Source organism: Lepisma saccharinum, chromosome 11 (assembly GCF_977018435.1).
Source record: "Lepisma saccharinum chromosome 11, izLepSacc3.1, whole genome shotgun sequence".
Lineage (NCBI taxonomy): Eukaryota > Metazoa > Arthropoda > Insecta > Zygentoma > Lepismatidae > Lepisma > Lepisma saccharinum.
The window spans coordinates 1,568,177-1,584,775 of record NC_139239.1 but is presented as its reverse complement, the minus strand read 5'-3'; the positions used below and the strand labels follow the sequence as shown (position 1 = coordinate 1,584,775).

The following is a 16,599-nucleotide window of genomic DNA, read 5'->3' as shown; positions in this document are numbered from 1 at the left end:
ATTTAATATCCTTATTCCTAACGTAGATCTTATCTTTAGTCCAGGGACCTCCCAAAGTAGTCCCCACCCGGAGATCCGAACGGGGGACTATTTTACCTCCGGAATATTTTACCTTGGGAACATCCATGGCCTTATATTTCTGTTTCTTGACATGTCTTTTTATAGTGCAGAGTTGTCAGCTCTACGCCTAACCCCCAATATGAATGGCTACTACACAAGACAAACACAAACATATTAGACAGCACAATTACTACACAAGACGAACACAAACACATTAGACAGCATAACTACTACACAAGACACACACAAACACATCACAACTATAACACAATATAAAGACACACACACAAACACATCACAACTATAACACAATATAAAGACACACACACCACAACTACTACTGGTTAAAGATACGTTGAAAAAACCTTCACCATTGCATTTCTCGTGAAATTCTAGCCTGATTTGATATTTCATATCACCCCCTTCCCATTTAAAATTCTGAAGTTGAATTCAAGATGGCGGACATTAAGATGGCTTCCGACGGCGCGGATGGCGTCAACGTGGTTCCCCCTTGGCATGATAACGATTGGTCCACCATTTCCATGTTGCGCGCAGCAGTGGCCTTGTATGGGGGGTGTTAAGTGACTTTTTGAGCCAACCTTTATTATAAATTAACAAACTATTTATACACCATATAGGCCTATGCTGTATACATACAGTATATATGTATGAGTATGTATATATATAAAAAAAGTCAATGACGACGAAATTCCCTGATATTTCCCTGACTTTTTTTGACACCTCAAATTCCATGACTTTTCCCGGTTTTCCAGGTCTGTCGCCACCCTGTTATAATATGAAATACGAAATGGGAGAATTATTTTTGCTGTAGAAAGAAATCGAACTAGTATACGTTTTGCGATGGTATGCAATTAATGTGTTCAAATCGGTTTGGGATAATCTTTCAACACAATAGCTGGCATACACAATTTCGACATCTTATTTCCGACACAACACAACGCGCTGTTAAGCACTCTAATGAAGGAAAAGAGTGCCTTTAGATTTAACGATGACATTAGAGGTCTGTTGGCCTTACCAAAAGTTGGAGAAATGCCTCGATGTGCTAATATAGTGTTAACTTGATTTAACGCTTCTTTAAAATTTAACACGCGTTGAGCAAACCGGGCATAAATGTGGAGAATAACACCTTGCAAATGACTCCCATTATGGTTCACAAACTGCTGGAGTCTGTTGCTGAAACTTTTATTTTCTGGGGAAGAAAAACCTGCCGATTGTTGTTTTGTTGTTGCATCGCCTCTCATAGTGGGGTCGTGGGACGGGAGGTGGTGGGGATTCCACTCCTCACTAGCAGCCATTTCAGTCACCATGGAGCCATCGGAATGCAATGCACCGCACTTTGATTGTTGAAATGTCATTTGCAAGATGTTACTTTCCACACTTAGTGTTGGTGTAAATCACAATTATTCTCTTTCACCAATAATTGCATACATATGGATGCATGGACAGCACATGAATAAAGACGAACTCCTTCCATCTACCGCGCTTCATCATTTCAAAAATGATCAGGCTTATCTGTCCCATCCTGAATTACAAGGAGCAAGGAAAATAAAGTCTGCATTAGCTACACATGTAATATGGAAATTGTCACGAAATAAAGAAGGTGACAGTGGAACCACAAGCCAGAAAACCTGCACAGACCTGCGACTCCTCGGCCCTGTACTCCCACATGGAGGGAAGGGGCAGAGTGGAGCATGCTTCCTCATGGTCAGAGTTGAACGGAAAAAGGGGGGAGGTGCACAGAGACTTTTTGCAGAAGTTTCTTTTGTTTGTGGTCGCTCTATAGGAGGTGAAAAGAATCAGTAGTGCTAACTCATTTACTCAAAGAAATATTAAGAAAGCTTATTAACAAATAAAACTAAATCATGATAGATGACAAAGGTAGCACTGTTGAAAAATGTTGGCTAACATTACAAAAATACAAATTTGATAAAAAAAAACAATCCTAATGTGACATCATATGCTGAGGATTCTGAAAGAAAGAAACAAGAAAGTCATCTCATGGTTGAAGTTGTCATCCCATGGTAGATGTAGGAACCAGCTGATCATTCCCAGGTGTCAATAAGGTAGTAGAACTTTTAAACACCACTCTGAACCAATACCCACATTTATACCATGCTCTAACTGATAATGATGCTTCAAAAGGTAATTCAAAATATTGATTAATTATCAGTGGGCGAGTATTCCATTTTAATTATAAGCATAAGTTCTCTAGTCATTTCAGAATAGGGTTTTCACACAATGTGGTGCAAAATAATTGGCAATTTCAAATTTTGCATTAGCAGGGTATGACAATCAGTTTTTGTCACCTACGTTTTTATTATTCTATATTTTTCTGTAACCTTCGTATCCTCTTGAAGCTTCGGTAGAAAAACACCTCGTTTCTGAACCTTTTGTATTTCTCTGCCTTTGTCGACTTTTCCCCCATTCGGTCAGAGGAGCTTGGAACTAACAGTGTGCTGTGATAAATCTTTCACTGTTTGAGCGACTTTTGTGCATTTGGCGACAGAAAGTCCACTTGAGAGGCCAATTACTGGAGGAACATGTTACGTACCGGATGAGGGTAGAACTGTTCTTTTCACCCCATTCTAACGCAACACGTGTGCTTGAAGAAGCTGGACCAAGCAAAAAAGGGACGCTTGACCACCAACGACGCAACTTCAGATTTCCGTGCCTAAAGGTCAGTCTGTTAGATTTCGAAATTTCAAGTTGTCTTTAAATAGTGGCAGAACGGACAAACACATACAGTCTACCGCCAGTTTCTGAACCGACAACACCTCTGCGACAGTCGGAGTAAAGTTTCGGGACTTTGTCTTTTTCTACCGCGCCGTGTATTCTACCCTGCGTGAGTGAGTGACAGGGACTAGTTGTACAAATCCGCAGTGTTAATTAGTGACCTGTGCACTAGATTCGTGTTATTCATTTTGTGACGAGGAACATTAATACGAGGGCCACTATTTATATTTTGAGCCTTGGCAACACTGATTGAAGTTAGGCGCGATTTGACGTTTGCACGGAATCGTCTGGCATTATTGACCATAACGTACTTCAAATATTTTGTCAATAGCTTCATTTGTGTTGTTTATGTTGCCAGAAAACATCCCCGGCCTAAAAAATTGTCACTTCAAGGGCTGATTTTATCAGTGCTCCTCGGGGATGTCGCAAATTCTCAATAGTTCTCACCCAATCGTGTATTGTGTTATAAGCTACCAACGATTTTGAAGTGTATACTAAAAAATTGATTACTTTTTGTCACTTACACAGATTATTTATTATTTTATAGGAATGTATGTTACCATAGAAAGTATCACTCCTGTAACATATACGAACACTTTTTGATTTTGATTTGATTTGATTTAGTTTATTTTACTTCGCGTTTTGTGCTTCTTGGCTAATTTGCGAATATGGGGATGAGTGATGAAATGATGAAATTGATGAATGGACATTCACAAACAACCAAGCCCGACCGGGATTCAAACCCGGGACCCTTGGCGTCGCAGCGCGATATGCTAACCACTCGGCCACAGGGTCGGGCTCGAACACTTTTGATTTGTTTTTAATGCAAATGATATTTTCATAATTAAGAAGTGAAATTGAAGACCTCGGTGCAAGAATCAAACAGATCCACAGATTTGTTGCGTAGTAGGAATGGAAAAGGTGTTGTCTGGCGTGTTTCTGCCGGCGCATCATAGCAGACAGCTCCTTGAGTAGTCTGGTTCTTGCAGCGGCTATAGTTCAGTGTTCGGCCACTCGGCGGCGTGCAGCAGTTGCTATCGGGACCGGACACTTCAATATGTATGTTACTGTTGCTTCTAGCTATTGCACGTGAATACCATTAACGTCTTCGACATTTCATTCTTTTATTAAGTTTTTCGTGTCTCCTGAAAACTTTTATAATTTGGAGCTGTCTGGTTCTTGCATCGGGTTCTTCAATTCCTGTTTCCATTTTAAAATCAAGTTATTGATAAAGAATGTATGCCAGAAGTTGTAAGATTAAGTCCATCTACAGTTCAAACTGTAATTCGAACAAAGGGGCAATTTGTCTACACCGGTGATCGAACCCGGGACCCCGTGATTAGAAGTCGAGAGAATTAACACTGCACTCTCTGAGAGAACGTGATAAATAATATTATATTGCATGCAGCAAATTATACATATCCCCCACACACCACACACTACACACCCACACACACACACACACACACACACACACACACACACACACACACACACACACACATATACATATACACACTAAACATTTTAATTTTAATGTGACCCAGTAGATTTTATTTGTTCACCAATAATATTTAATTTCAAAATTCTCCGATTGCCATAATTTGTGTTACACTATGACGTTTAAAGATCATAAGATGGAGCTTCAGGTTATCGAAAAAATTCAGTACATTGCAAAGGTAATCCAGGCATATATCTTAGCATTCCTTTATTAATTAACAAAATAATTTGGATGTTGTCATATGATACAGGAAGCAAGTTCGTGATTGTTGATATCTTTAGCCGTTTGGGTTGTTTTCCCATATCATACTTTAATGTTTAATTTTTATTTAAGAATCTTCTTTGTGATAAAGAACTACGCGGCGATAGCCACAATACAGGGTTAGCCTAAAAGAAATAGACAGTTTAAACGCCTTGTAAATTGAAATTTGTTTGTTACATAAGAAAGCATTTAGTACTGTTGTATAGAGAAAGTCATCGAGTTTACGACCTCCGCTTTTCGTTTGTCTTCGTGACGTCAGCATTACGTGAGCATCCTTGACGTAAGCCCAGCAGTATGGCCGCTAACAAGGTTGAGAAGGCTTTCTGCGTGATTAAATGTGTAAAAACAAATTCTGGTTCTATCGTGCAGCGTCGTTTTAGAACACGATATGGTAAACATAGAAGTCAATCTACGATTTGAGCAGGAAATTTAAGGAGACTGGTTGTCTGTGCAAGAGGGAAAGTAGTGTTTGGGGTGAAGTGGACTATCTATAGCATTGATATCTGTCGTGTTACAAAAGGGTCAAACTTGTAACTTACCAATATAAACTTCAGGAGGTACTTTCCAAACCATGTAAATATTTCAACCCTGTTATTAAAACTCTTATTTCTGTAAAATTTTGGAAGTGTATATTTCTTTTAGGCTAACCCTGTATACTGAAGTACTGCCTCAAGATGTCCATATTATATCAAATATCTTACACAATGTGTATAAAGTTCATCAACATATGCATTATTATTATTATTATTATTATTTATAATTAGAAATAGATAGAGGGGATTGAAATGAGCAACTATAGAATAATTGTCGTGTGTTTTCTTTAATGCTAACCCAGGCTACAAAGTGAACAATATACAAAGTTGATTCATTTAACCTGATACCTTTTTTCTTTTCTTCAATTTAAAGGCGAAATTTTATTTCCACATCTGAAATAAGTCCAGCTGAAATGTTTCCCTTAGTTAACAGTCCACACCTTTTCACCGAAGGGGAATAAAATGAGAGGTACCAACACATTTATACACAAAACGAATTAATATGAACAATCTGATTTATTTTTCATGAGATCATCATAGTCACTAAAATATAGCAAAAAATCATCCAACTATGATAATTTCACTGAGCGCTTTTTCTCCGTTTGTTGACGTCCTACCGTGTTATCCCTCACTTTCGTGAAGTCCTCTGCTGTAAAGTTGATCAGTCCGTCTTGATGTTCACGTGAGAGATAACCATCATAAAGATGCACACAAACACCCACCATAGTTTACGTTCCCTCTGCAAGGTCCGTGGTTGCCCCACTACAAATGCCCAGAAGTCCTGCTTTCGACGGCGTTCGGGAGCATGATGGGGATCAACAAGTCTGTGTTGCGACAGGAGGATACGGAGAAGAACACGCACGCCAGGAGGAGCCACAGGGAGGGCGACCGGAGCCAGGAGAGGCCTCGGCCGCTGTGCTGCATTGCTGCTGGGTTTTCACCTGCAAACAGAGAAAATACGACATGAAACACCGCCTTTTGAGTACACTCATTCGTATTTTGACAGAGTTGAACCGTGTGTGTAAAGTCAATACGGCTCACAAACAGGGCTACCGACACCCATACCGGTATCGATATTCTTACCGAAATCCAAAATGATTTTTTTTTCATTTTTTAAAAAAAAATATTTGTGGACGAATATTCAAAGCATCAATTTACCAGAGTTTTGCTTTAAAATATTGATTGATTGATTTGATTTATTTTACTTCGCATTTTGTGCCACTTGCTAATTTGCGAAGATGGGGATGAGTACATTTAGAGGAAAATGTGTTTCAAGTTGTGAGGCACGGGGCAAACTCAGCAAAAAAACTTTAGAAATCACGCAGGAAACTTTCCGATCTACCCTTACCTCGTTCTTGTGGAGTTTGCACTGTGCCTGATAACTTGAAACGCATTTCCCTCCAATGTACGTTTGTTGAGTTTGCCCTTCGTATCAGCAACGCCTCATATGAAGAAATTGATGAACGGACACTCACAAACATCCATGCCCACCTGGCGTCGTAGCGCGATTAGCTAACCACTCCACCACGGGAAGCGGCTGCTTTAAAATAATAAGAAAATAGATCATAACATAAAATGGTCTGTTACGGAATTACAAAATACAGGGTGATTCAAAAGTCCCTTAAGACCCGATTAAAAAATTTAAAGGAGTTAGGCTGGGTACAATTGATCATGAAATAGGTTAGGCTTAGGGAAAACCATAGTGATGTGTTCCAAGCAAACGTCCGCCTTATAGGTGGCTGCCGTATTGAATGCAACTCAATTTTTTTTAATGGAAAGGGGGTGATGTTATTTATCAAGTTAGGCAAGAATTTTACGAGAAATGCAATGCAGTCATAACTTTTTCCTGATTAAAGACAGGTTAGAAAAAGAATCTTCATGAAATTCTAGCCTGATTTGATATATTGCATCACCCCCTTCCCATTAAAGAATTGAGTTGCATTCAATATGGCGGCCACCAATAAGGCGGATGTTCGCTTGGAAGACAAAAATATGGTTCCCCCTAGGCCTGACCTGTTTCTATCATGACCATTTGTACCCAGCCTAACTCCCATTCATTTTATAGGGGGTGTTAAGGGACTTTGGAATCACCATGTAGTTCTTTCACATATTATTGGCACAAAATCAATTGAAGCCTCTAATTTTGAATAACTTCCAGGATAATTAAACTCCGTAAAAGTGTTGTGTGACATTTTTTGCGGGGCCTGAAAACGGCTAAAATGCCGGAAAAGTATCGACCAAAATAGGTAAATAAAATCCAACCGATACTTTCCGATACAGATACCACTGGCATCAGTATCGACTCATTCTGTATGGGCCTGTTTCCGACGCAATTAGCTTCAAGTACCATCATGTTTCCAGGTGTTCTCGCAGGAGAACGAAACTCTGGCATCTGGGGCATCCACAGCTAGCATAATCCACTCTAGGGCCTGTGATTATCATTTCATCCTTCTCATTTAACAACAATTGATGATCATCCTCGAGATTAGATAAAAGCTGCATTATAGCGACATAAAATAAGCAAACCAATTACATGAAATGAACCCCAGAATGAGGTCATCAAGATTTTGTGTTTCGAAAATTAATCGAGTATTCAAATTTCATACTCAAACCTCACGTCTTAAAAATTTCCATAAAATTTGGAAAGAAACTAAAATAAATAATAGCGGATATACTTTTGATTTTAATCTAAGTCTAAAGGTTCTGCAAAATTGGTTTAAGAAAACTTGCAGTTAAGAGGAACATTTTTGTGCAAGACAGGTATAGGATCCTTCAATCGTTGTTTCCACTTGTTACAAAAATAAATTCAGTATTAATATATCAACGTTTGACTGTTTATTGAACATTATAATTTATGTATTGATTAATTTGGTTTATTTAACTTCGCTTTTCTGCCACTTTTTGCTAATTTCGAAGATGGGAATGAGTGATGATAGTCTGAATATGATGAAGGGACACTCACAAAGGACACCCATACCAGGACGGGATTCAAACCCGTGACCTCTGGCTGTGTTAACCACTCTGACACGGAGGCGGGTTTGAACGTTATAACTGAAATAAAGGTGTGGATGCCAGCGAGATACTAACCGGTGGAAGGAGATTGCACAGTGGTTCAAATCGCATTAAAAACTGTAGGTCCAGTCCCGATTAGCCTTTCTATGCATAAAGTGCACTTAAAACAATAGTTCAGTCTATCTATCCAGCTAGCTACCCTTTCCAAATATGTGTGGATTTAAGGAGCAAAGGAAATGCGCGGGATTTAGAGTTGTATAGAGAAATCAGCAACATATATCTTCTGCAAGATCTTGTTTAAAGACTTTCCCGATGACGTAATGGTAATGTCGTTGACCTGTGATCAAGAGCCCCGGGTTTGATACTCGGTGGAGGCACATTGTGGATCGAATCTCACTTTAAACTGTAGATCCATCTCAACCACCGAACTTGTTTTCCGGCTATTTAGAAACCACCATGTATGATATTTTCTACCCATCGAGAAGTTGGTTGTGGTGACTGATACCGCCAACCTTTCAAAAAGTTACAAGACGTGGGCCTTTCGATGACACGTCATGTTCAATTTGTCTCTCGTGCACGTTCCACACGAAACTCCCGTGCCGAATGATATCCAGATACTCTACCGCCAGCGGATCAATGTCGGAGACAAGTCGTGTTGCTACTCCTCCCCAACAAATACTTCTCGTCACCGGCGAGATCGTCTTTCCTTTTTGCCTTTCTCAGTCGCTGAACGTGCAGCAGGCGGTGACCCATGCTCCATGCTACTCGCGACCTGTTGCTTCGATGGAAATGGTTTATTAGTGTCCACTAAGCACGACGTCGAACAGCATGCAACACGACGCTACATGTTGAATTCTGTAAGATTCTTGTGCCAGTAGGTGAGGGAATTTGAACGTTACATGGTATATATTGGCTAAATGGGCCCGCGGTAGATTTGTGTAGCAGTCAGCCCTCTAGAGTCAATGTTTTCATAACATAATAGGGATAACATTTGACAAATTTAGAATTTGTAATAGCTTCTTATTTAGCGTCACCTTTTTGCTCCTTTTATGAACCGCGAGTGTTCAGTCCCTAGAGCCAGCCTCCGTGGTGAAGTGGTTAGCACAGCGCCCAACGACGCCACGGGTCCCGGGTTCGAATCCCGGCCTGGGCATTGGATATTCTTTGTGAGTGCGCCTTCATCATTTCATCACATCATCACTCATCCTCATCTTCGCGATTAGCCGATAGTTGAAGATATCCGAAGTAAAATAAGCCAAATCAATCAATTCAATCCCTAGAGAGGTTTACAATAGGGGTTTGATTCTAGACGCAGGTGATTTGTGGAAAATTTTCCAACATTGTCCCAGCATGGATCCGCTATGGGTTTCAACCTGCCTATAATAAATGGGCAACTATGGGGTTAAAGCTGCCGGAGCGTGGTGCTGATCACATCACCTCCATAAATGTTCTCGATTGTTAGTGTGTAGGGCCCTACCTTCACAACGTGCAATATTTATGTACGGTGTGTTTCAATGTGCTGGATGTATCTATACCAATTTTGTCTCTTTTGATTAATAGGGACTGAATATGAATTAGCCCAGACAGGGACTCGAACCTGAAATCTTCAGTGGCGAGATTAGTCGATGAAAATAATGATCCTCACCCATCGAGGCGGATAAATATTTCAACAGCCTTTCGTAGCAAAACCTGATTGTCATAAAGCTATTTCGAAAGGTAGCAGGTTAAATATTGAAGCAGACAAGGTAGTTTGGAAAGACATGTAAGTGCCAAGATATTGGACGAAGGTACTAATTGAAGACTAAAATTGGTAAACGCTGTAAGTGACAAAACAATTCAAACACCGTTTTCCACGTTAAACTGTGAAATGTGACATGCTTTATAATGTGGTAAACGTGAAAACGCGTTTAAAGAGATCACTAGTGTGAACAATCTTACGGGCTGATGTGCGAACGATGCGATTTCCCAAAATTTTGCTTTTGGCACTTACAACGTTTACCACTTTTCGTCCTCAATTGTTCCCATATTGAAGAAGGTGGACAGAGGGGAATGTAAAAAATACAGAGGAATAGCACTAACGTGTCGCTCAGCATAGGTGTATGAGAAAATATTAGAGAAAAGAATAAGGGAAGTAAAAGAGCTGAATAAATATAGCTGGTCTTCTCCAAATGGTAAAACTCATAATCAGATAGATCATATTCTCATTGATAAGAGAAGGCATATTAGTATAATTGACGTTCGTACACATAGAGGTGCTGACTGTGCCAGTGACCATTATTTAGTAATTGCTAAATTAAGAGAAAGACTCGCAGTGATAAATCATAAGCAACAAAATCTAAAAGTTCTAAAATTTAATACAGGAAAATTTGCTGTTGAAAGAATTAAGAAAGATTACCAAATTAAACTGTCCAATAGATTCGATGTTTTGCAGGATTTAAATTATGATGAAAATATAAATGAAACAGACGTAAATAAGAATTGGGAGCACATACGTAATGCAATAAAATCAGCAGCTAAAGAAAGTATAGGATACCATAAACCAAGAAAAAGTAAGCCATGGTTTGATAATGAATGTCATAATCTAATAGAAATAAGGAATTAGGCTAGACTTAGGTAGTTAAATAACTCTGATGATACAAATCAAAGCATTATAAGAGAATAAAGCGAGAAGTTAGCAGCACGTTTAGAAGTAAAGAAAAGAGATTACTAGAAAAGTAAAATTAACGGAATTGAAACAAACAGCAAAACCAAAAATATCAGAGAGTTATATAAAGGTTTAAATGAATTTAGAAAGGGGTGGCATCCTAAAGTAAACTTGATAAAAAGATAAAGACGGTGATTTTCTAGCTGATCCAAGCGATATTCTAAATAGATGGAAGAACTACTTTAATGACCTTTAAAATGTTCATGTAGAAGATAAATCAGAAGATAATGAAGTGCGCACAGCAAAACCTTTAGTTCCAGAACCTAACTTGACTGAAATTAAAGATGCTATTAAAAAGCTAAAGAATAACAAAGCACCTGGCATTGATTTAATACCAGCTGAGTTAAATAAATATGGTGGAAATTCGTTAATATGTCAAATTCATAAATTAATTTGTTTAATATGGAATAAAGAAGAAATCCCTCAACAGTGGAAAGTATCCATAATTGTTCCTGTGTTTAAAAAAGGTGATAAAATGAACTGCAATAATTACCGTGGAATTTCTCTACTCTCAACAACATATAAAATATTATCTAACATTATTTTAACAAGACTAACACCATATGCTAATAAAATTATAGGTGATTGATTATCAATGTGGATTTAAACGTAACAGATCTACTGAAGATCAAATTTTTCACATTAGACAGACACTTGAAAAAAAGTGGGAATATAATCAAAATGTCCATCAGCTATTCATTGATTTCAAAATGCATATGATTCGGTCAAAAGAGATAAATTATATAATATATTAGTCGAGTTTGGAATACCTATGAAGCTTGTTAGTATGGTAAAAGTATGCACCAGTGAAACAGAAACTAAAATTAGTGTGGGTATTAATGTGTCTGACAAATTTACAATTCATGATGGTTTAAAACAAGGAGATGCATTATCTCCATTGCTCTTTAATTTTGCCTTAGAATATGCTGTTAGGAAGGTAAAACAAACTAACGAAGGAATAGAATTAAACGGTGTGACAGTTGTTAGCATATGCAGATGATGTAGACTTATTAGGGGATGATATAAATACAATCAAGAATAATGCTAAGATATTTTTCAAAACTGCTAAAGAGAGAGGTTTGGAAGTTAACAAAGAGAAAACTAAATATATGCTTACAGGCCGAAACCAAGTGTTAGGTAATAATCAAAATCTAATTATTAATAACAACTCGTTTGAACCAGTTTTCAAATTCAAATACTTAGGAGTAATATTAACACGCGATATGCATGTTACTTCTCTCTTCGTAAACTTTTGTCTTCTCGTTTAATATCTAAGAAACTAAAAGTTAAAATATACAAAACAGTAATTTTGCCTGTAGTATTAAATGGGTGTGAAACTTGGTCCCTTACATTGAAAAAGAAACCTAAATTGAGAGTATTTGAAAATAAGATGCTTAGGAAAATATTTGGACTTAAAAGGGATTAGTGGAGAAGGTTACATAATTTAGAACTACATCATTTGCATTCATGTCCAGATATTATTAGAATGATTAAATCAAGAAGACTTGGGTGGGCAGGCCATGTGGCACGAATGGGAGAGGAAAGAGTAGTTTACAGGATTCTTGTTGGGAAACCAGATGGTAAGAGACCTGTAGGAAGACCAAGACGAAGATGGAGGGACAACGTTGAGATAGACCTACAGGAAATCGGTAGGGATGGAAAACAGTATATACGTACATCTTGCTCAAGATAGGGACAGATGGAATGCCTATGTTGCTGCAGCCATGAACCTTCGGGTTTAAGAAGGCTAGAGAGTTAGTAAGTTAACAGAGCTGAACATGAGAGAGGGACAGTATGGATTTAGAAGAGACAGATCAACAGTAGATCTGATATTCACCATAAGGCAATTACAGGAAAGGCATTATGAGTATGGAAATGATTTGATTATGACATTCCTATATATAGAAAAGGCATATGATAGCACGGACAGGACAAAGATTTGGAAGGCTCTAAGAGAGAAAGGAGTAGAGGAAGAGAGTGTGTAGAGTTCAGAGCACATAAAAGGCCAACCAGAGCTGTGTGAAGACGCCAGTTGGAAGAACAGAGTATTTAGTGTAAGTAATGGACTGAAACAGGGAAGTGCTCTTTCCCCATGATCTTCATAATTACACTGGATGTAATTAACAAAGAGGTGGGGAAGAATATAGGAGAGAAAAATATGAAAGTCCTGTTGTTCGCTGATGACCTAGTGATATGCAGAAACAGTGAAGAAGTACAGAGAGAGCTTGATAGTTGGAATGAGGAAATCAGAAGAGCAGGAATGAAATTCAGTGCAGAAAAGAGTGAGGTGCTAATAACAACAAGAAACAGAGACAGAAAAGTACCAAGAATAGAGATGGACACGGAAGAGTTGCAGTGGAGAGCGTCAAATATCTAGGAAGCACAATTGAGAGAAGTGGAAGAATAGATGAGGAGGTAAACAAAAGAGGACAAATGGGAGGTGGACTCCTAAAAAGCATTCGAAGATTAATATGGAACAGGGATGAATGAACCTATGAAATTCAAGAAGGTAATATTTAATACATACTATGTATCAATAATTATGTATGGAGCAGAGATTTGGAAAATGACAGAAAGAGATAAAAGAAAGATGCAGGCAGGGGAGATGAAATTTTTCAGGAGTATATTGGGGAAGACTAGAAGGGATACAATAAGAAATAAGGCAATCCGACAGACAGTGGTGGTGGTGGTGAAGCTCCAGGACAGAATAGATGAGGCGCAGATGAGATGGTTTGGACACATTGAGAGGATGGATGCAGAACGACTGCCAGTAAGAGCCTTATAATGCACAATGAGTGTGAATAAGGACAAGGGAGAGACCAAGATGTCGGTGGAAGGAGCAGATAGTGGAGATTGTTCGAGTCATTCCATATGAAATCAACACAGCCCACAACCTGACCAACTCCGATTTTCATGAAATTTGTTGAGTTCAAACTACGCATTTAACGTAGCAACTATGAACATTTCGAGTCTCGTGCATCTTGTAATTGTTAATTGAAGGTCAAAGTTCGTATAAATTGCCCTTTTTTGAGACCGCTTAGCTATACTAAATGTGCTGTAACTCTACCCCTATTTCACCTAGAAAGCTCAGATAAAGCCTATTGTACAGGAAATTGAACAAGGTTGCCAGTGATATATAACAATCGTACCTTTGGATAAAAATGTAATTTTGTCACGTGACCTTGACCTTTGACCTTTAATATATCAAAACATGTCATCACCAGAACTCGTGAAAAAGTATATTTGGTCCTTCATTCCATACTCTAAAACATATCAAAACATTATTCTGGGATTGCAATGGGATCAGAAGATACAAAATAATATGTTTAACTATGTGACTGATAAAATCCTCATTACATGAACTATGACGAGTCAAAAGTCTCTTAACGCCTCCTACAAAATGTAAAGGAGTTATCCTGGTTATGAAAATAATAGGTTAGGCACAGGGAAATCCCTAGCTGTGTGTGTCAAGCGCATATTGTTGACCGCCATATTGAATTCAACGCAAACATTTCAAAGGAAAGTCATTACACATATTATTTTGTATCTTCTGATCCCATTGCAGTCTCAGAATGATTTTTTGATATGTTTTAGAGTATGGCATCAAGGCCCAAATATATGTTTTCACGATTTTTGGTGATGACATGTTTTGAGACATTCAAGGTGAAACGTCAAGGTCACGTGAAAATTATAAAAGGCTTGTACAATTCCCTATACAATAAGCTTTATTTGAGCTTTCTAGGCAAAATAGGGGTGGAGTTACAGCACATTTAGTATAGCTAAGCCGGCTCAAGAAGGGCAATTTATACGAATTTGACCTTCAATAATTTAACAATTACAAGACAAACAAAACTAGAAATGTTCATAGTTACTATGTTCCATGCATAGTTTCAACTCCCCAAATTTCATGGAAATCGGAGATGGTCAGGTTGGAAATTGTACATATCTGTGTTGATTTGGCATGGAATGATTCGTTAAGAGAAGAGGACAAGATTGGAACACCGTGGAAAGAGAAGAATGGTGGAAGACCAGAGGAAAATGGAAAAGCTTGACTTCTATGCCCACCCAACCAAAGGCAGGAAACGGCGAAGGATTAAGATGACAAGCTATCTTTAAAGTATCTTGAGTTTTGCACTTTATGCACAGATAGGTTTATTGTGACTAGACCTACAGTTTAAAGTTGGATCCGAACCACTACGTGCCTCCACCCGGGAACGTCTCTATTACAAGACGATTAGATTAACATTGCGCCATCCGGGAGGCCCAAAGTAGACGAGGAATCAAAAGTAACAGGCAATGTAATTTATTTTCTAGCAGACGTGCAGAGGATTATGACGCAGGCTGCGCCATGGAGATTTTTTGGGGGAATTTTTTCCCTTCAAATAATATAAAATTCAACATTAATATATTTTTCGAAAATACATGTAAAAATTTTACACCTTAAATGCACCATATTTAATCAAGTAGATAAAGAAAATAAAGTGTTTAAGGACATTTTCGAAGGAGGGTGGGGGGAGAAATGTCCAACTCTTACATATTACGCCTTAATTGAGACGTGGGTTCTGGAGCGGATTCTGAATTAAACTTGGGGGGGGGGGGGACAGTATCCATTTCTAGGTCTTAGATTATGGCATGGAAATTTTGGTGGTAGAATTTAGTATTAAATATAAATGGATATGTAGCTCTTGATAAAGTGTTAAATCTTATATTATGAAGGGATTTCTTTAGTGGAGAGAGAGTTCGAACATTAAATTTTGGAGACTATATTTAGCGATATGATATCCACACCTTTTAGACCCTGAACGTGCCAAAAGAGAAGCTGGAAAAGACTAAATATCTGGGGATCCTAAGAAAGTATTGACAAAACATTAAATTAATACTCTTGAAAGCCTGCAAAGAAATGGATGAAAAATTTTCTTCCTCGCTTCGCTTGCAATCACGTGTTCCGAGAATTCGTGTTTGGCGCTTTAGTGAGGTGAATTTAAAGTTTTATACTATAGCTACATTACAAGACTTACGCCATATTCTCGATATTCATTAAAAACATCAGTGTTGGTATACTGCTTAATTTAAAGCAGGTGCATCATTTGGAAAAAAATCTAAGAAAAAAGTTGCTGTCGTAATTAAATACTTTGTAGGGATTACGATATAATTTGAGGGCGCGAATTATATGATTTGGGATAGACATATGATATGATTTGGGGGGGACGCATGACATAATTTTGTGGGGGATGCGCCATTCGTCATGGGAGGGATGGGCATCCCTCTTTTCTAGCATGGAATAGGTAAGATTGATTATCTCCTAGCGTGCGCGATTGGTATTGCGTTTATAGCTGCGTTCTGAGGCCAAAAAGGAATCACAATTTACATAAAATGTTTACAAATTGTAGTTGCTGAACGAAATATCATTTGCGACCTATTTCTAAACCGATCATCTGTTAATTGACCAAACCTGTTTCATCCTTTGAAATAGGATATCCAATCCATTTAGAACGTGGAATTATAATGATCCGAGGTTTCATTCAGGAACACATAATACCTTTGCCCTCTACAGGCATTAGTGGATAATACTCCAAAGAGTAAAGCGACCAAACAAATAAACATTCATTGTAGCAGAAACAAGAGAACAAGCCGAGACCGAAAGGTTAGTTAGAAACCAAAGATGGAAGGCTAAAGTCTGAAAAACAGGCTCTACAAATATGTTGGTAAACCATGGTTTATCCTCTTCCGCCGAACGCGGATGCCTTGAATTTTTCCTCAGTCGCGAGTTGGAT

The 16,599-nt window shown here is 38.3% G+C and overlaps 1 protein-coding gene across 1 annotated transcript in view; it reads right to left on the bottom strand.

Moving 5' to 3' along the window:
- Positions 1–5,395: 5,395 nt before the first annotated feature.
- The window catches only part of LOC145994602 (limbic system-associated membrane protein-like), a 178,031-nt gene continuing 166,827 nt past the window's right edge, over positions 5,396–16,599 (bottom strand). Inside the window, exon 6 of the mRNA XM_083130644.1 lies at positions 5,396–6,050. Within this exon, the coding sequence (XP_082986770.1) occupies positions 5,872–6,050 (179 nt within the window). The 3' untranslated portion in view covers positions 5,396–5,871. The remainder of the gene's footprint in view (positions 6,051–16,599) is intronic.